This window comes from Dipodomys spectabilis, unplaced genomic scaffold (genome assembly GCF_019054845.1).
Source record: "Dipodomys spectabilis isolate Male_0828 unplaced genomic scaffold, ASM1905484v1 ptg000098l, whole genome shotgun sequence".
NCBI lineage: Eukaryota > Metazoa > Chordata > Mammalia > Rodentia > Heteromyidae > Dipodomys > Dipodomys spectabilis.
In genome coordinates this window covers 6,559,054-6,577,500 of record NW_024870775.1, presented here as the reverse complement: position 1 = coordinate 6,577,500, position 18,447 = coordinate 6,559,054, and the positions used below count along the sequence as shown (strand labels likewise).

Sequence of the window (18,447 nt, the reverse complement as noted above, 5' to 3'; positions counted from 1 at the left end):
TCACTCCCAGTTTTCTGCTGGTTAATTAGAGATAAGAGTCTCAGGGACTTTCCTGCCTGGGATGGCTTTGAATGGTGATTCTCAGCTCTCAGTATCTTCACAGCTAGGGTTACAGGTGTGAGTTACCATTACTCAGCCATTTCCCCTTCTTTTTGGCAACCCCCATACACACAACATTTCCCCCCCCCACACACACACACCAGTTCTGGGGCTTGAACTCAGGGCCTGTGCTTCTTTGGCTCAAAGCTAGCACTCTACCACTTGAGCTTTTTCTGTTTCTGTGGTACTGAGGAGTCAAACCCAGGACTTCATGCATGCTAGGCAAGCACTCTACCACTAAGCCACATTCATAGGCCCTCTGCAACATTTTCAAGGGTGACTCTTAGCCAGAGCAGAATCTACCAGGAATGAGGAAGTTTTGTTTTGTTTCTTCTGCCAGGGGCCATTTGTATATTTATAACATCATTATGGGCCATATAGGCATATGGCAAGAATAAGAGAAACATAGGAGTCCATACCATCATGTACCAAATGATTTCTTGGGCCTTATACAGCTGCAACCCAGATGCTCATCATCTCTGAAAGTCTGTGTCAGCCTTCACTCCCAAGCTCAGAAGGAGACTGAGTCTAATTAATTTTCTGTCAAATGGAACAACTCGGGAGTATATTAAAAAATCCTCAGCTAGGTGCCAGTGTGTCATGCCTCTAATCCTGGCTCCTCAGGAGTATGAGAATTGTGATTAAGAAGCTAGATAGGCAGAAAAATGTATGAGACTCTTCACAATTAACCAGCAAAAACCTGTTCAGTAGAGCTGTGGCTCAAGTGGTAGAATGACAGACAGCCTTGAGCAGAAAAAGCTAAGTGAGAGTTTGAGGACTTGAGTTCAACCCCAGTACTGGCACACACACACACACACACACACACTCCTCACATTGTCTCATGAGGAATAGATGAGGATGGAGCTCTAATTGGGGAAACTGAGGCTCCAAGGTATCCTGTTATTTGCTGGTATTTGGTCTTGTTTACAGCTTTCTCCTCACACTTACGGTCCCTGCTTAAGCTCAAGAAAATTTCTAACCATTCTTTTTTTTTTTTTTTTTGGGTCTGGTTGTGGGGCCTGAACTCTGGGCCTGGGTACTGTCCCTCAGCTCTTCAGCTCAAGGCTAGCACTCTACCACTTGAACCACAGTACCACTTCCGGCTTTTTTTTTTTCTGTTTATGTGGTGCTGAGGAATCGAACCCAGGGCCTCATGCATGCAAGGCAAGCACTCTACCACTGAGCCACCTTCCCAGCCCCCACTTGCGGCTTTTTTCTTTTTGCTTATGTGGTGCTGAGGAATCAAACCCAGGGCCTCATGCATGCAAGGCAAGCATTCTACCACTGAGCCACTTTCCCAGCCTCCGAACCACTCTTAAGGTTAGGCAAAAAGTAAAACAAGGCAACCTTGCCTTCTTTGTATGTTTATTCTTCTTTTTTTTTTTTTTTTCTTCCCAGAGCTGAGGACCGAACTCAGGGCCTTGCCTTCGCCAGGCAGGTGCTCTTCAGCTGAGCTAAACCCCCAGCCCCTGTTTATTCTTTATTTCTGTTAAAACCCATCCACACCCTTTAGCCAGGGAGCTGCCTCCCTCTCCCAAACCCACTCCTCTGTCCCCCTTGCAGACCCATTTCCCTCTCGCCCAAACATTCTCAACTTGGCTTCTCCCAACCCTCCCCTCATTTCCCAGACCCTGCTGCTTGGCGTGGAGTCCTCCACTAAAGGAATGTTTAGATCCTCTCCTTCTCTGCCTCAGCCACCTGACATGCGTACTTCTCCATGTCTAGAGTCTGGGGGACAGTAGTGGGTGCCTGGAGTAATGTTTGTTGAATGAATATGGGCACATTAAGTCACACTAAAGTGTAAATATGAAAGCCACCGGCCTAGGCAACAGCAGTCCTATTATTATAGCAGTGTAACACAGGTAGTGCATTACATCTCCTAGGGGCATTTGTCGTATGTAGCCTTCCATCTGTGGGCCCTGGGACTTAGAGTGCTCACAGCCCCTTGCTGCCCCGCGTTACTGAGGCAGGATTGAGACCCGGCATGGCTCAGAGGCTGGCAGCACCTGCACCGACCCCACTCCGCAGCGGCCGCAGGTGCAGGGGATCCGGGCGTGCCCGGCTTCGGGGACCCCGCTTTCAGCCACTTGAGGGTACAGTCGAAGGCTTCCATTTACTCTGGAACCGAGCCGCACGCCAACGGGATCTTAGGGCTCAGGACTTCTCGGGGCACGGGTGAGGAAGGTCAAGGGGGACAAGGGTAGAAGTCAAGGTCAAAGGGGCGGCCTGGGGGGGTCCGGCCCGGCGATGCCCGGCCCGCGCGCGGAGCGAAGGTCGCGGGTGACTCGGGCCGCGGGGCGGGCGGACGGACAGCCGTGCCGGAGACTTTGAGCCCGGACACGGGAACACGGTCTGGGTGTCGAGGAGGCCGAGCCCCGAAGCCGCCCTGCACCTGGGAGGCGCGGCCCCGGCCGGGCGGTTATCCCGACTCCCACCGAGCGCTCGGGGCGCCGGGGCCCGGGGAGCAGCCCCCTGCCGGCCGAGCGGCCTCACTGCGCGCGGATGGAGGCGGGGGGGGGGGGGGGGCGCAGCCGCAGCCCGGGCCCCGGCCCGACGCAGGGTGCGGGTCGGATCGGCGGGGCGGGTGCGGGGCCGCGGGCTGCCGCCGGAGGGCGCTGGCGCGGCCAATCCGCTCGGCTCCACGCGGGGCCTCGGAGACCCGGGCCGGGCCGGGGAGGGGGCGCGGGGCGCGGCGCTGGGGTGCGGTGCGGCGCGGCGCGGCGTGGTGCGGCGCGGGGAGAAGAGCGCACGCGGGTCCCGGGCGCCCCGCCACCTCCCCTCGGCCTCCCCCGCGGGCTCCGCGGGCCCCGGGGGCGCCCCGCTCTCGCGCCGTCCTCCCAGGGTGTGGAAGGGTGGGCTGGGGGCCGGGGGCGGGTCTGGGGGCGGGCCCGGAGGCGGGGCCGTCTCTGCGGCAGGGCCCGGCTCCGCTCCCCGCCGTCTCTCTGTCTCTCCTCCTCCCTCCTCCTGCTCCGGGCGGAGCCCGGCATGGGGGGGCCCGCGCCCGGCAGGCCAGGTACCGTGATGTGGGAACGTGGGGGGTGGGGGGGCTCAGCGCGGGGCGGCGGCGATGGGGCACCGGGGGCCGGCAGGACCGGCCCGGAGAGGGGCGGAGACACCCGGGGTAGCAGGACAAGGGGAAGGGGAGGGGGGCCCCGGAAACCTGGGGCCCTTGGATGGAGAGGTGGAGGGGGGGGGGATGAGGCAGGCCAGGTTTGGAACAAACAGGGGAGAGGGGAGCCTGGCCGTGGAGAGGGGCGCCTGGAAGATGAGAGGCTGAGGGCGAAAAGGAAGAGTGTGTTTTGGACGCCAGAGCAGGTTTGGAGGCCGCACCTCAGAAGGTTGTTTTGGGGCCATAACACTGGAGACACCCCCCTTCCCCTCCTCCCTCCCTCCCTCCTGGTGGGATTCGGAGGCGGGACTGGAAGGGGGAAGCCCGGGTTCTCCCAAATCCCGGAGGAAGAAGAAGGTGATTTGAGCCATCAGCGAGGGAGGGAGGTGGAGATCTTTGCTGGGGGGTGGTGGGGTGGTGGCGAGAGATAGAATAGGGGGTGGGCCGAGGCCCAAGCTCAGGACTGGAAAAGAGGAGACGCCAGGGGAGTGGAATGGATAGATGGATGGGTGGGAATCTAGATGCTCAGTTCGGCACTCCATCCTTCACGTCCCCACCCTGTCCTCATGACCCCACCGCCACCAAGCCTCAGGGTCTAAGAAGGGGTGGCAGACTGACCACCTCCCCCCTTCCCTAGCGGGGTGCAATGTACGCAAGTAGGCCCTGGGAACAACTCCTCATCTGTAGGTGTGTCCAGTTCCATAGCGGCTTTCTGTGTGTCTGGAGGTCTGTGTGTGCCTGTGGGTGTGTCGGTGGGTGTTTGTGTCTCTGTGTGTGTTTGCTGTTCCTAGGTTTATGTTTACCTATGCTCCGGTATATGTCTGGTCCTCTGTTTGTAGATATGGGTCTGTGGTTGGGTGGTTTTATACATCTCAATGTGTGTCTGTGTGGCTTTGGGTTGCTATATGTTTGTGGGGCTTGTCTCTGTGTGTGGTGAATCAGGATGTATTTACACAGGATGAAAATCTGTGTCAATCTGATCTCCAGAATGTATGTATGGCGCTGAGCACCTTTGTCAGGGTGTGTGACTCTGGGTACACACACATGACTATGTTTGTCTGTCTGTCTTGTCTTGTCTTGGGGGGAGGGGGGCGGTGAGGTATCCTAGAGGCTCTTAGGTTTTCTGTGCCTGTCTGTGTTTTCTTCTCTGAAGGCCCAAAGTCATCTCTACTCCTTTTTTCCCTTCTCATTCATTCCTGATCCCCACCCATCCCCATATCTTCCTTTATCTCCTCACCCATCCCCCTCTTCAAGTGGATCCGGGACCCAGGGAGGGCCGCCCCCCGGGCCTGGTGGCACTGAGCAGGGCCCCCCAGCCCCCACCTCTTGCCCCACGACATGAACCTCCTCTATCGAAAAACCAAGCTGGAGTGGAGACAGCACAAGGAAGAAGAGGCCAAAAGGAGGTAAGGCTGGGCCCCAGACTGTCCCCTGGCCCTCTCCCCTCCTGTGCCTGCACTTATAGCCCTGTTACAACTGTGATTCTTGATCTCAGTCTCAGAATGTCTGGACTTGCACATACCTGGGTCCAGACCCTGCTTCTGGTCTCCTGTGGGGGGTTCCAGATCTAGAGTACCTCTTCCCCATCCCTAAGGACCCAAATCACTCCTTGACTTGCTTCTTGCCTATAGTGGTCTTCTCCCTTCTGTGTTGCTGCTGGCTTCTCTGTCACCTGACCTTGTAAGAGGCAGGCCCCACTATCCTGACAGGTACAAGGGACAGGTTCATTTCAGGGGCCTCAGAGAGCACCCAGGAGGTCCCCTTCCTAGTTTCCTTTGCTCGGGAGGGATGGTGAATGACCAAGAAGCAGAGTCAGGATTGAGCCAGACTCTAGTCTCACACCTGCAAGCCTAACTACTCAAGAAGCTGAGATCTGAGGATCACAGTTCAAAACTAACCTGGACAGGAAAGTCTGAGACTCTTATCTCCAATTAATTACCAAAAAAAAAAATCTGGAAGTGGAGCTGTGGCTCAAGTGGTAGAGTGCCAGCCTTGGCAAACAACACCCAGGCCCTGAGTTTTCAAGTCCCAAGACTCCCCCCTGCCCCAAAGTCGGGTGCTGGTGGCTCACGCTTGTAATCCTAGCTACTTAGGTAGAGATCTGAGGATGGCGATTCAAAGCCAGCCCAGGCAGGAACATCCCTGTGAGACTCTTATCTCCAATGAACTACCAGAAAACCAGAAGTGGCGCTTGTGGCTCAAGTGGTAGAGCACTCCCCTTGTCTGAAGAGCTGAAGGACAGCGCCTAGGCCCAGAGTTCAAGCCCCATGACCCACAAAACAAAACAAAAGCCAGAGTTGGGGACCCTCTGGTCCTCTACTCCTACATTCTTGCTGGCCCTCACTCCTTGCCCTCCCAGGGAACCAGGCCTGGTCTCTCCCATTCTTGGGTCATTGCACTCTTCTCATAGACTACATAGCCGCTCAGAGCCTGAGTCAGAGCCTCCCCCTGGCTCGGTTTTCCCTGCTCACAACTGTGGAGTTTAATTCTTGTTGTTAATTAGATTAATCAGAGCGATCGCGGCAGTGATCTCTCCCTAATGAAGGGTTAGCAGACAGGGCCTTAATGAGAGCCCACCCATAACAGCTTTCTTCTCTTCCCTGCTCAGCCTCCCCCCTTCGCTGAAGGGACAGTGGAAGGGAATGGGGTGAGCCAGGGAGGACAGTATGGAGGGAGATGGAGAAAGGGAGGTGAAAGGATCAGCTGGAGGAGGCTGCTCTGCAGACTGCACACCCACCTCTGGAAGAGGAGGCTACTGGGAAAGAAGGCCTGGGGGAGTGTTGGATGACAGGGGAGGCTAGAGGCTAGATAGGAGCCTGCAGCCCAGAAGCCCTAGTGGCAGGTGTATATGTGTGTCTATCTATAAGGCTGCTTTTGCCTGCGTTTTTATCTCCCTCTCCATACCAGTCTGTGTACTAGATATGCCCAGGCTGAGATCTGCCAGCCCTGGGGACACTGTACTGTGTGTTCCTTCTTTCATTTCTGTTCCCTCTACACACACACACACACACACACACACACACACACACACACACACACACACACACACACACACACGTCATTTTTTTTTTTTTGTTGCCAGTATTGAGCTTGAACTCAGGGCCTCACATTCTCCTTGGCTTTTTCACTCAAGGCTGGTATTCTACCACTTAAGCCACACCTCCACTTCCACATTTTGCTGATTAATTGACAAGAATCTCGGGGATTTGTCTGCCTAGGCTGGCTTTGAAGTGTGATCCTCAGATCTCAGTCTCCTAAGTAGCCAGGATGACAGGCGTGAGCCACCGGTGCCCAGCTTTTGCCTGGTCATTTGTGGCCTGGGGATTCTGCCTGAATCCCATACATTTCTGCTTCAGACCTTTGAGGGGGTTTTTACTCTAAGCTCCCTTTCCTCTTGGAGCGGGAAGGGTATGGGTTTACCAGCAGCTTCGAGAGGGCTTCCTTCTCTTGAGGACAAAAAGGGGGAACATTCAGACCTGAATCCTGACCTGTTCCATTTGGGTCTTCTCTCCACAGTTCCAGTAAAGAGGTGGCCCCTGCAGGCCCGGCAGGGCCTGGGGCAGGCCCAGGGTCTGGGGTCCGAGTGAGGGACATCTCCTCACTGCGCCGCTCCCTCAGGATGGGGTTCATGACAATGCCCGCCTCCCAGGAGCACACCCCTCACCCCTGCCGCAGTGCCATGGCCCCACGCTCCCTCTCCTGCCACTCTGTGGGCAGCATGGACAGTGCAGGGGGAGGGCCTGGGGGGAGTGGGGGGGGTCTCACAGAAGACAACAGCGGCCGAAGACCCCCAGCCAAGCCCCAGAGACACCCCAGCACCAAGCTCAGCATGGCAGGATCAGGGGTGGAGACACCCCCCAGCAAGAAGGCAGGTGAGATACCCCCTTACTGGCTTCCTGGGGGTGGGGTGGGGCCCAGAGGAGCTGGGAAAATCCAAACAGGCCAAGGGGAGGCATCCAGGAGAGTTCATTTAGGGAAGTGGAAGGTTCCATTCCTCGAAGGAATGGGGGAGTTCCTTTTGGACAGACCTCAGATGAACCATTCAAGGACAGGGGATGCTCCCCCAATGACTTCTTAGGAAAGAGACAAGAATAATCAGGGGAGAGGGCACATGTCAGAAATTTGAGAGCCACCTGGCAGAAAAGGAACTTACTAGAGCTGTCAGTTGAGAGGCATGGGAGAAAGTGAAGAGGTAGCTACTCCCCCATGAAAAGCTATGATGATGATGATGACGATGACTATTATTTAATTTATTTATGCCAGTCCTGGGGCTTGAACTCACAGCCTGGGTGTTGTCCCTGAGCTTCTCAGGACTTGAGCCACAGTGCCACTTCCAGCTTTTTCTGAGTAGTTTATTGGAGATAAGAGTCTCATATACTTTCTTGCTCCACTGGCTTTGAATTGAGATCCTCAGATCTCAGCCTCATGAGTAGCTAGGATCACAGGTGTGAATCACCAATGCCCGCTCTGATTATTATTTTATTTTTTTGCTAGTCCTGGGGCTTGAATGCAGGGCCTGGATACTGTCCCTCCCTGAGCTTCTTTTGCTCAAGGTTAGCACTCTACCACTTGAGCCATAGTGCCACTTCCAGCTTTTTCTGTTTATGTGGTGCTGAGGAATCAAACTCAGGGCTTCATGCATGCTAGGCAAGCACTCTACCACTGTCCCAGTCCCTGATTATTATTATTTTTTTCTGCTTCCTGGCCTGCCTAGGCTCACAAAAGCCAACCCCAGAGGGCCGAGATTCCAGCCGGAAGGTCCCTCCGCAGAAGCCGAGGCGAAGCCCCCATACCCAGCTCTCCGTCTCCTCTGATGAGACCTGCCCTTCAGCCCCCTCAAGTCGAGGGGGGAACCTGGCCCTGCAGCGCCTTAGCCGGGGGTCCCGAGTAGCCGGGGACCCTGATGCTGGTGCCCAGGAAGAAGAGCCCGTTTACATCGAGATGGTGGGAGACGTCTTCAGGGGTGGGGGAGGACGCAGTGGAGGGGGTCTGACAGGGACCCCCCTCGGGGGTGGGGGCCCAACCCCTCCAGCTGGTGCGGACTCGGACTCCGATGACAGCGAGGCTATTTATGAGGAGATGAAGTACCCCCTCCCCGAAGAGGCAGCAGAAGGCCGGGCCAATGGGGTCCCCCCATTGATGGCGACCTCCCCTCCACCCCAGCCCCACGCCCACCGCCGGCCAGCATCGGCCCTCCCCAGCCGGAGGGAAGGGACACCCACCAAGACCACTCCTTGTGAAATCCCCCCACCCTTCCCTAACCTCCTTCAGCACCGGCCTCCCCTCCTGGCCTTCCCCCAAGCCAAGTCCGCTACCCGAACCCCTGGCGATGGGGTCTCTAGGCTGCCTGTCCTCTGCCACTCCAAGGAGCCAGCAGGTTCCACCCCAGCCCCCCAAGTGCCTGCACGAGAGCGGGAGACACCTCCCCTGCCACCGCCTCCTCCAGCTGCCAACCTCCTCCTGCTGGGACCCTCAGGCCGAGCCCGGAGTCATTCGACGCCCCTGCCTCCCCAGGGCTCTGGCCAGTCCCGGGGAGAGCGGGAACTCCCCAACTCCCACAGCATGATCTGCCCTAAGGCGGTGGGGGCACCGGGAGCCCCGCCTGGCCCAGCCGCCTTGCTCCCCGGCCCCCCCAAGGACAAAGCTGTGTCATACACCATGGTGTACTCAGCAGTCAAGGTGACCACGCACTCCGTCCTGCCAGCCGGCCCACCCCTGGGTATCGGGGAGCCAAAGACGGAGAAGGAGATCTCAGTCCTCCATGGCATGCTGTGTACCAGCTCCAGGCCCCCCGTGCCAGGGAAATCCAGCCCCCACAGTGGGGTGATGGGCGTAGCCCCTGGGGTCCTCCATCACCGTGGTTGCCTGGCTTCACCCCACGGCCTCCCGGACCCAACCGCAACACCCCTGACCCCTCTCTGGACCTACCCAGCCACAGCAGCTGGGCTCAAGAGACCCCCTGCCTATGAGAGTCTCAAGGCTGGGGGGGTGCTGAATAAGGGCTGTGGGGTGGGGGCCCCGGCCCCTATGGTCAAGATCCAGCTGCAGGAACAAGGGACCGAGGGGGGTGCCTTTGCCAGCATCTCCTGTGCCCACGTCATCGCCAGCGCAGGGACGCCAGAGGAAGAAGAGGAGATGGGCGCCACATTTGGGGCAGGCTGGGCTCTGCAGAGGAAGGTCCTCTATGGAGGGCGGAAGGCAAAGGAGCTGGACAGTGAGTGAGGAGGGGGGTTGGGGGTTCTGGAAAAGGTGGGGGTGTGGGGACGTGTTAGAGGGGTTTCTTGGAAGCCACTGCCCATTGTCCTGAAATGGGAAGTTTCCTGGGAGACCAGAAAGATGGGGCTGGGTTACAGAATAAAGGGATGGAGATGGGTAGGGGTCCCCGTGAGTGTGCCAGAGATACCACATGTGTGCTGAAACAGGTAGACTCAGCCAGGACCCGTCTGCTCTACTCCCTGCCCCTCCCTTCCCCTGTCTGCAGGGGTGTGTGTGTGTGTTTGTGAGTGTGCGCACACTAGGAGCTAAACACAGCTGCCTCCCAGCTATTACCATGGCAACCCATCCAGACAGGAGGGAGAGGAGAGGGAGGCCCCTAACGTTGCCTGGCAACGCAATGCTCTGCCAGGCCTACTCAGAGATGAGCTTAGTTCACATGCAGCCCTATTCCCCCCACCACCTCCCCAAGCCTGTTTTCCCCTTTCCAGTCTCAGGATACGGGATTTTTTTTTCCCCTCCCTACTGCGGAACAGCATCTCTTGTTTTCTAGGTGTTGGTCCTGGCCCTGATTGGACATAGTAGGGCTCAGAGCTAGAGCTAGGATAGAGGAGGCCCTTTAGAGTACAGGAAAGGGCTCAAAAGCCACAAATACATGTGATTCTCAGCCCCAGAGGCTGGTACCAATGGACAAAAGGGAAGGTGGCAAAGCTGGGTCCCTCCTGTGTGCATCTCTAATGGGGGAGTGAGAGGTAGGGTCCCTCTCATCTCTGCTGCCATCCAGGCAGAATTGTGTGTAGCTGAACAAGAGGACCCCTCCCACATACAGACATTAAGCTCTCTTTGTCATCCCAGCAGAGGTAGAAGACAGTGCCCGGGCCTGGAATGGCAGTGTCGAAGGTCCAGGCAAGGTGGAGCGTGAGGACCGGAGTCCTATGGCCTCAGGAATCCCTGTGAGGAGCCAGGGAGCAGAGGGCCTGCTGGCCAGGATCCACCACCACAGAGGAGGGAGCCGTACTGCGCTGCCCATACCCTGCCAGACCTTCCCGGCCTGCCACCGAAATGGAGGTGATACCCTACCCACATACCCTGAAGAGAGGGAGACAGCTGGGGAATCTCCCCACTTCCCTGTACCCCATACCCAGGTGCTGGGGATAGAACCCAGGACCTCACTTCTGCTCTGCCAGAGTTACATCCCTAATGCAGTCCTAAATCGGTGTGTGTGTGTGCGAGTGTGTGTATGTGCGAGTGTGTGTATGTGCGTGCGTGTGTATGTGTACATGCCAGTATTGGGGCTTGAACTTAGAGCCTTGTGTTCTTGCTCAATTTTTTTTCTTTTGTTCATCGTGGGGCTTGAACTCTGGGCCTGGGCGTTGTCCCTGATTTCTTCAGCTCAAGGCTAGCACTCTGCCACTTGAGCCACAGTGCCACTTCTGGTTTTCTGGGGGTTAATTGGAGATAAGAGTCTCATGGACTTTACTGCTTGGGCTGGCTTTGAACCATGACCTTCAGATTTCAGCTTCCTGAGTAGCTAGGATTACAGGCTCATGCATTGCTCAACTTTTTTGCTCAAAGGTGGAGTGCTACAACTTGAGCCCATACCTTCACTTCTGGCTATTTGCTGATAAATCAGAAATGAGTCTCAGAGTTGTCTGAGCCATGGCACTTGGCAGAGCCCCTCAATCTTAACACCACATTTCTGTTCTTTTTATTTATTTTTTTTTTGGGGGGGTAGCCAGTCATGAGGCTTGAACTCAGGGTCCCTGAGCTCTTTGGCTCAAGGCAAGCATTTTATCAATTTGAGCCACAACTCTACTTCTGGTTTTCTGGTGATTCATTGGAGATAGGAGTCTCAAGGACTTTCCTGTCCTGGCTGGCTTTGAACATGATTCTCAGATCTCAGCTTCCTGAGTAGCTAGGATTACAGGTGTGAGCCATCAGCACTTGGCTTATGTTCTTTTTTTTTGGGGGGGGGGGGGGTGGTCCGGTCGTGGGGCCTGAACTCTGGGCCTGGGCGCTGTCCCTCAGCTCTTCAGCTTAAGGCTAGCGCTCTACCACTTGAGCCACAGCGCCACTTCCGGCTTTTTTTTCTTTTTGTTTATGTGGTGCTGAGTCGAACTGAGAGCCTCAGGCATGCAAGGCAAGTGCTCTACCACTGAGCCACCTTCCCAGCCCATGTTCTTTTTTTTTTTTTTTTTTTTACTCTGATGAGTCCAGGCAGGCTGGCTATGACCTCGGGGAACTGGGGGAGAGGGCCCCTATAGACCTCTCTCCTCATTCCTGGTTCTTTTACTTAAGACTTCACGGGAGGCTACCGACTGGGCCGCTCTGCCTCCACCTCTGGAGTCCGGCAGGCCGCGCTCCACACACCCCGGCCCTGCAGCCAGCCCAGGGATGCCCTGAGCCAGGTAAGGCTTGTTTTATCTCTTATCTGGGTAGGAACAGGTAGAAAAGGAAAGAAAGGCAAGAAAATGCTGGGCACAGTGCCATGTCCATGAGACTAAGATAGAGTTCAAGGCAGAGATCTTGTCTCAAAGAAACAAAAAAACGCTGGGTGCTGGTGGCTCGTATCTGTAATCCTAGCTACTCAGGACGCTGAGATCTGAGGATCATGGTTTTAGGGCAGCCTAGGCAGAAAAGTTCTTGTGAAGCTCTTACCTCCAATAAACTACTCGGAAAAAGGCAGAAGTGGTACCATAGCTCAAGTGGTAGAGCACTAGCCTGGAGCACAAGGAGGCTCAAGGACAGCGCCCAGGCCCTGAGTTCAAGGATCAGAAAAAGAAAGACAAAAAGGAAAGGGGGAGCAGGGCACAGCTGGAGTGTGTGGAGGCCTAGCCAGCAGACTAATGGGGAGCTGAGGTGGGGGCGGGCAGCATTCTGGTAGGGCTGCTTAGCATGGGCAGCAAGGTGGGCACTGTGTGGTTACTTGGGGCCACTGTCAGCCTACCATGCACCTTTGGGAGATTTTTAAGAAGGGCCTGACAGCCAGGTGCTCATGCCTGTAATCCTAGTTACTCAGGAGGCTGAGATCTGAGGATGGAAATTACAAACCAGCCTGGGAGGTAAATCCATGAGACTCACTCTTTCAATTAACCATCAGCCGGGCGCTGGTGGCTCACGCCTGTAATCCTAGCTACTCAGGAGGCTGAGATCTGAGGATCTCGGTTCAAAGCCAGCCCGGGCAGGAGAGACTGTGAGACTCCTATCTCCAATAAACCACCAGAAAACCGGAAGTGGCGCTGTAGCTCAAGTGCCTTGAGCTGAAGAGCTGAGGGACAGTGCCCAGGCCCAGAGTTCAAGCCCCAAGACCAACCAAACAAAAAAACAAAACAAAATCAATTAACCATCAAAAAGTGGGAAGTGGAGTATGGCTCAAGTGGTAGACCGCTAATCTTGATGGGAAAAGTTCAGGAACAGCACTCAGGCTTTGAGTTTAAGCCCCAGGACTGGCACAAGAAAGAAAATTAGAAAGACCTGGAAGGACCAATTACAAAAATGCCTTTTTTCTTTCTTTCTTTTTATTTGGTGCTGGTCCTGGAGCTTGAACTTGGGTGCTCGCTGTCCCTGAGCTTTTTTGCTCAAGTTTGGTGCTCTACCACTTGCACACAGCTCTACTTCTGGGCGAGACAGACCCAGCTTGGTGTTCCACCCTCAGCCCCGGTGAGGGGAAGGAAGAATCCTTGACACACGCTCCCCATCTTTTCCTTTCTTCCCCTCTTGCTGGCCCAGATGCACCCCGAGCTGCCGCTGCCGCTGCCCCTGCCACCCCCGCCGGCCCGCGAGCGCGACGGCAAGCTGCTGGAGGTGATCGAACGCAAGCGCTGCGTGTGCAAGGAGATCAAGGCCCGCCACCGCCCCGACCGCGGCCTCTGCAAGCAGGAGAGCATGCCCATCCTCCCTAGCTGGCGGCGGGGACCCGAGCCCCGCAAGTCCGGCACCCCGCCCTGCCGCCGGCAGCACACCGTCCTCTGGGACACCGCCATCTGAGGAGGGCGGGGCGCCGGAGGACACCTGACCGGAAGGGGCGGGGCCTGATGCTTGAGTGACAGGAGGACCAGGGACCACCCTGACCTTCCACCCACCCTAGGGCCCTAGAAACTGGGGAGCCTGCCAAGCCCCATCGGTACTTTGGGGTACTGTGAGTACCCCCAAGCCATTTGGAGGAGGACGAGGAGGAGGAGGGTCTGCCTGGTGGTGGTGAGGAGGGGGTCTGAGCGTGACAGACCCTCTTTTTTTTTTTTTTTAAAGAGGGTGGAGATCAAGGTGGGAAGGAGGGAAGGGTCTGAGGAAGATGGGGGCGGGTCAGGTGGATGGCTGGGATTAGAACCGAGGAGTAGACCGAGAGGGAGGAGAGCCGGGAGTGGGGAGGGCTATTTATTTTATTTATTTTTTAGACAATTCTGGGCCCTTCTGATCCACACCCGAGCAGGGAGTGGAGAATGGAGAGCGCCCTTCCAATGCCTCAGTTTTCCCCATCCGTCATCCGTGCCCACCCGCAGTGAGGGATGGATTGATTTTCTTGGGGACTGGCTGCTTATACAGTATTTATAATTTTGTCAGAATTTGGTAGTGAGCGTGGCCTGCTCTGAAACAGGCGTGTTTTCTTTAGTTCTGGGGTGAGGGTCTAGCCAGGGATGGGTGGAGCGATGGGGAAGGAGGGAAATTTTAGTGGGTGTGTGTGGGAGTGGGTGGGCAGGGTATTTATTTAAATTAAAAAACAAAACAAAACGGAAGAGCTGTCAGGAACTTTTTTTTTTTTTAATTCCTTTCTTTTCAGACTAATATATTAAAAGACTCATGATCCTGCAGCTGGCTTCTTAAATTTCCCGGGTGTGCTCTATTCCTCCTCCTCCTTTTCTTTCTCCTTCTCTTTTTCCTAATTTTCCTTTTATCTCCTTTTTTCTTTCTCTCTTTTATCCTCCTCTCCTTCCTCCTCCTCCTGCCCCCTGTTACTTTTTCCTTGTTACCCTGGGTGGGTGGGAGTTGAATGTTGTCTGAGGAGAGGGTTGAGTGGCTGTGTCTCAGGAAGGTAAGTCATTGGAACGCACTGTGCAGTGGACCTTTGTGCATTTATTGAGGCCCTTCTGTGTGCTCTTGGCCATGCACTGATGGAGAAGGCAGGAAAAGCCAGTAGTAGATACCTGTAATCCTAGCTACTCAGGAGATTGAAAATGGGAGGATTGAGGTTCAACATCAGTTTAGTCAAAACAGCTCTTGAGATCTCTTCTAAACCCATACCTGGGTACAGTGGTATGTCCCTGTCATCACAAGCTATGTGGGAGACAGAGGTAGGGGGAAGATAAAGTTTGTAAGTTTTCCATCTCTACAGAAGAAACCTGGGTATGTTGGCAGATGCTTGTGACCTGAACTCTGGGATGCCTAAAATTGGTATATCAAGACTCAGGTGTGTAGCTCAGGCAGGAAGTGAGACCCTAATTATCCAGTAAAACGACAACAACAACAACAAAAAAAAACACACAAGAGCTGGGGAGGTGGCTCAGTGGTAGAGTGCTCACCCTGAATTCAGTTCCTCAGCACCACATAAGCAGAAAAAGCCAGAAGTGGCACTGTGGCTCAAGTGGTAGAGTACTAGTCTTGAGCTGAAGAGCTGAGGGACAGCGCCCAGGCCCAGAGTTCAGGCCCCACTACTGACCAAAAACAAAAACAAAAAAACCAAACAGGGCTGGAGGTATGGCTCAGCAGCATTGTATCAGCTCAGCACACGTGAGGCCCTGAGTTCAAACTTCAGTACTGCCAACAAAGAAACAGAGGTAACATTTAGTACAGAAGAATAGAAAGAAAGCTCTAGGATGTTAGGAAGGAGGGACAGGAAGTGTGTTTAAGTGACTGTAAATGAGATATCAAAAAAAAAAAAAAATCAGCCTTAGTTAGGCCCTAGTAGCTCACTCCTATAGTCCTAACTACTTAGGAGGCTAAGATGTGAGGATCCTGGTTCAAAGGCAGCCAGGCAGGAAAGTGTGAAACTTAGGTCCAACAAATTAGCAAAAAAGCATTTGTAGAGGTGTGTCTCAGGTGGTACAGCACCAGTTTTGAGCAAAAAAAGCTAATGGATAGTGCAGGCCCTGGGTTCAAACCCCAGGAATCTCTCACACACACATACAAACAGGTCCCAGTGGCCCACACCTATAATCCTACCTACTTCTGAGGATCTCAGTTCAAAGTCAGCCCAGGCAGGAAAATCTATGAGACTCTTATCTCCAATTAACTACCAAAAATAGCTCAAGGATAGTGCCTAGATTCTGAGTTCAAGCCCCCGGACTGGCACCAAAAAATAAATAAATAAATAAATAAATAAAATTAAAAAAATACCCAGAGGTTTGAGAGTGGCTTTGAAGCAACAGCGAACATGCAGGATGGAAAATTTGTTACATGCTAGAATAGAGTTTTATAAATATGTGATTTTACAAGATTTTTTTTCAAGTGGAATGAAGAGTTTTTATTTTTTATTATCTATTTATTTATTTATTTTTGGGTCCGGTCGTGGGCCTGAACTGTGGGCCTGGGCGCTGTCCCTCAGCTCTTCAGCTCAAGGCTAGCGCTCTACCACTTGAGCCACAGCGCCACTTCCGGCTTTTTTCTTTTTGCTTATGTGGTGCTGAGGAATCGAACCCAGGGCCTCAGGCATGCAAGGCAAGCACTCTACCACTGAGCCACTTTCCCAGCCCCATGAACAGTTTTTAAAACATAGTTTTGTATTGCTTTTTATTCATCATAGAAAAATCATAATATTGTTATTTCATAGATGTTAACAAATTCAGGTTAAATTTTTAAAATTTTTTTTTGGTCGGTTGTGGAGCTTGAACTCAGGGCCTGTCCTTGAACTTTTTATTCAAAGCTAGTACTTTTATTCTAGGCTAGCACTTTCTTCAAGGCTACCATTTGAGCCACAGCTCCACTCTGGCTTTGGCTGGTTAATATGAGATTAGAGTCTCACTTTTCTGCTGGGGCTGGCTTCAAACTGCTATCCTCATATCTCAGCTTCTTGAGTAGCTAGGATTTTATAGGCATGAGCCATTGGTGGCCCAACTAAATTTGTTTCTTTGGTTTATTTCTGAGATAGAGTCTTGTTTTGTATCCCAGATTTAAATTCTTAGGCTTAATCAATGATCCTACCTCAGTTTTCAAATGGCTGGGATTACAGATGTACCCAGCTCAAATTTATTTTATAATTTGTGTGCATACCTGTGTGTGCATATGCATGTGCATGCATACACATGTGCGTATGCACACATACACACATGTTGGGGTTTGAACTCAAGGCCTTATGCTCTCAGTGCTTTTTTTTTTTTTTTTTTTTTGCCCAGGGCTTCATGTATGCTAGGCAAGCACTCTATCACTAAGCCACATTCCCAGCCCTCACTTTGCTTTATTGTGAGACACACCTGTTATCCCAGCTCTTGGGAGGCTGGAGTAGGAAGATATCAAGTTTGAGGCTGACGTAATTGTGGGCTGCTACAAGTTCTGAGATCTTAGGAGAGAGACAGAGAGAGACAGAGAGAAGGGAGGGAGGAAAAGGAAAAGAGGGAAAAGAAGGTAGAGGAAAAGGAGGAAGAATAGGTTCATGCCTGAAATCCTTGCTACTCAGGAGGCTGAGATCTGGAGGAATGAGATTTGATGACTTCTTTCTTTTTGCTTATGCGGTGCTGAGGAATCGAACCCAGGGCCTCAGGCATGCAAGGCAAGTGCTCTACCACTGAGCCACCTTCCCAGCCCTTGAGGAATGAGATTTGAGAGCATAGCCTGGGCCAAGTCTGTGAGACTCCATCTCTAAAATAACCAGCAGAAAGCTGGGCTAGAGGTGTGCCTCATACAGTGCCAGCCATGAACAAGAAAACTGAGAGTATGAGGCCCTGAGTACAACACAGCCCTAGTACACACACACACACACACACACACACACACACACACACACACACACACAAATTCATTTGAGCTGGATGTAGTAGCATGTGCCTGTAGTCCCAGCTATAGCTATAGGTGGCTCTGAGTTTAAACCTAGTGAGCCCAGGTTAGATTTAAGAATTAGGCTAGATTTAAGAATTAAGAAGAAAATGTAAACTTTTTATTTTTCCAATAGAAAACTAAGGAAAGGAGCTAATCCCTGGGGCTAAGGGCAGTAAGAACCATAACATATCTAAGAATAATTTCTTTTTTTTTTTCATTGGTCATGGGATCTTAACTCTGGGTCTGGGCGCTGTCCCTCAGCTCTTCAGATCAAGGCTAGTGCTCTACCACTTGAGCCACAGTGCCGATTCCGGTTTTTTCTGCTTTGTGGTGCTGAGGAATCGAACCCAGGGCCTCATGCATGCAAGGCAAGCGCTCTACCACTGAGCCACCTTCTTTTTTCTGCTTTGTGGTGCTGAGGAATCGAACCCAGGGCCTCATGCATGCAAGGCAAGCGCTCTACCACTGAGCCACCTTCCCAGCCCCTAAGAATAACTTTTAACAAGAGATGTATAAGACCATGTTGGAGAGGACTGGAGACTGTCTGGGGTACAGCTCATGGCTACAGTGCTCACTTTTCTTTTTTTAATTTTTTTTTGTTTTTTTGTTTTTTTATTCACTGTGCAGGGTGAATAAAAAAAGTCCCTGGGCATTTTTTTGCTCAAGGCTAACTCTGCCACTTGAACCACTTCTGACTTTTTCAGGTTAATTGTAGATAAGAGTCTCATGAGCTTTCCTGCTCAGGCTATCTTTGAACCACGATCCTCAATCCTCAGCCCTCAGCCTCCTGAATAGCTACGATTATAGCCATGAGCCACTGGTGCCCAGCTTTGCTTAGTAATCTTTTTATGTCCATCATTGGGCTTAAACTAAGGGCCTGGTCACTATCCCTGAGCTTTTGTGTTCAAGGCTAGCACTCTACCACTTTGAGCCAAAGCACCACTTCTGGTTTTCTGGTGGCTAATTGGAGATAAGAATTTCATAGACTATCCTGCCGGCTTTGAACTGCGATCCTCAGAGCTCAGCTTCCTGAGATGCTAGGATTTCAGGCATGAGCCACC

At 53.2% G+C, this 18,447-nt stretch overlaps 1 protein-coding gene across 5 annotated transcripts; it reads left to right on the top strand.

Annotated features, from left to right (window-relative positions):
* Positions 1 to 3,034: 3,034 nt before the first annotated feature.
* On the top strand, positions 3,035 to 13,498 carry Nyap1 (neuronal tyrosine phosphorylated phosphoinositide-3-kinase adaptor 1). Of its 5 annotated transcripts, none has more exons than XM_042687015.1 (7): positions 3,035 to 3,112; positions 4,463 to 4,614; positions 6,725 to 7,080; positions 7,923 to 9,422; positions 10,277 to 10,489; positions 11,720 to 11,829; positions 13,151 to 13,498. In XM_042687015.1, exons 2-7 carry the CDS (start codon positions 4,547 to 4,549, stop codon positions 13,406 to 13,408), a joined length of 2,505 nt encoding a protein of 834 aa, XP_042542949.1. In that variant the 5' UTR covers positions 3,035 to 3,112; positions 4,463 to 4,546; the 3' UTR covers positions 13,409 to 13,498. The 5 variants fall into 5 exon arrangements, with proteins under 5 accessions (XP_042542949.1, XP_042542951.1, XP_042542950.1 ...); XM_042687017.1 differs by lacking the exon at positions 3,035 to 3,112 and adding an exon at positions 3,265 to 3,280; XM_042687016.1 differs by lacking the exon at positions 3,035 to 3,112 and adding an exon at positions 3,319 to 3,565.
* The last annotated feature ends 4,949 nt before the right edge of the window (positions 13,499 to 18,447 follow it).

Excerpts from the sequence above, each read along its gene's own strand:
- Nyap1 (XM_042687015.1), top strand. The coding sequence starts at position 4,547 with ATGAACCTCCTCTATCGAAAAACCAAGCTGGAGTGGAGACAGCACAAG. Across the intron at positions 4,615-6,724 it reads GAAGAAGAGGCCAAAAGGAG|TTCCAGTAAAGAGGTGGCCC; the intron begins GTAAGGCTGGGC and ends TTCTCTCCACAG. Across the intron at positions 10,490-11,719 it reads GGCCTGCCACCGAAATGGAG|ACTTCACGGGAGGCTACCGA; the intron begins GTGATACCCTAC and ends CTTTTACTTAAG.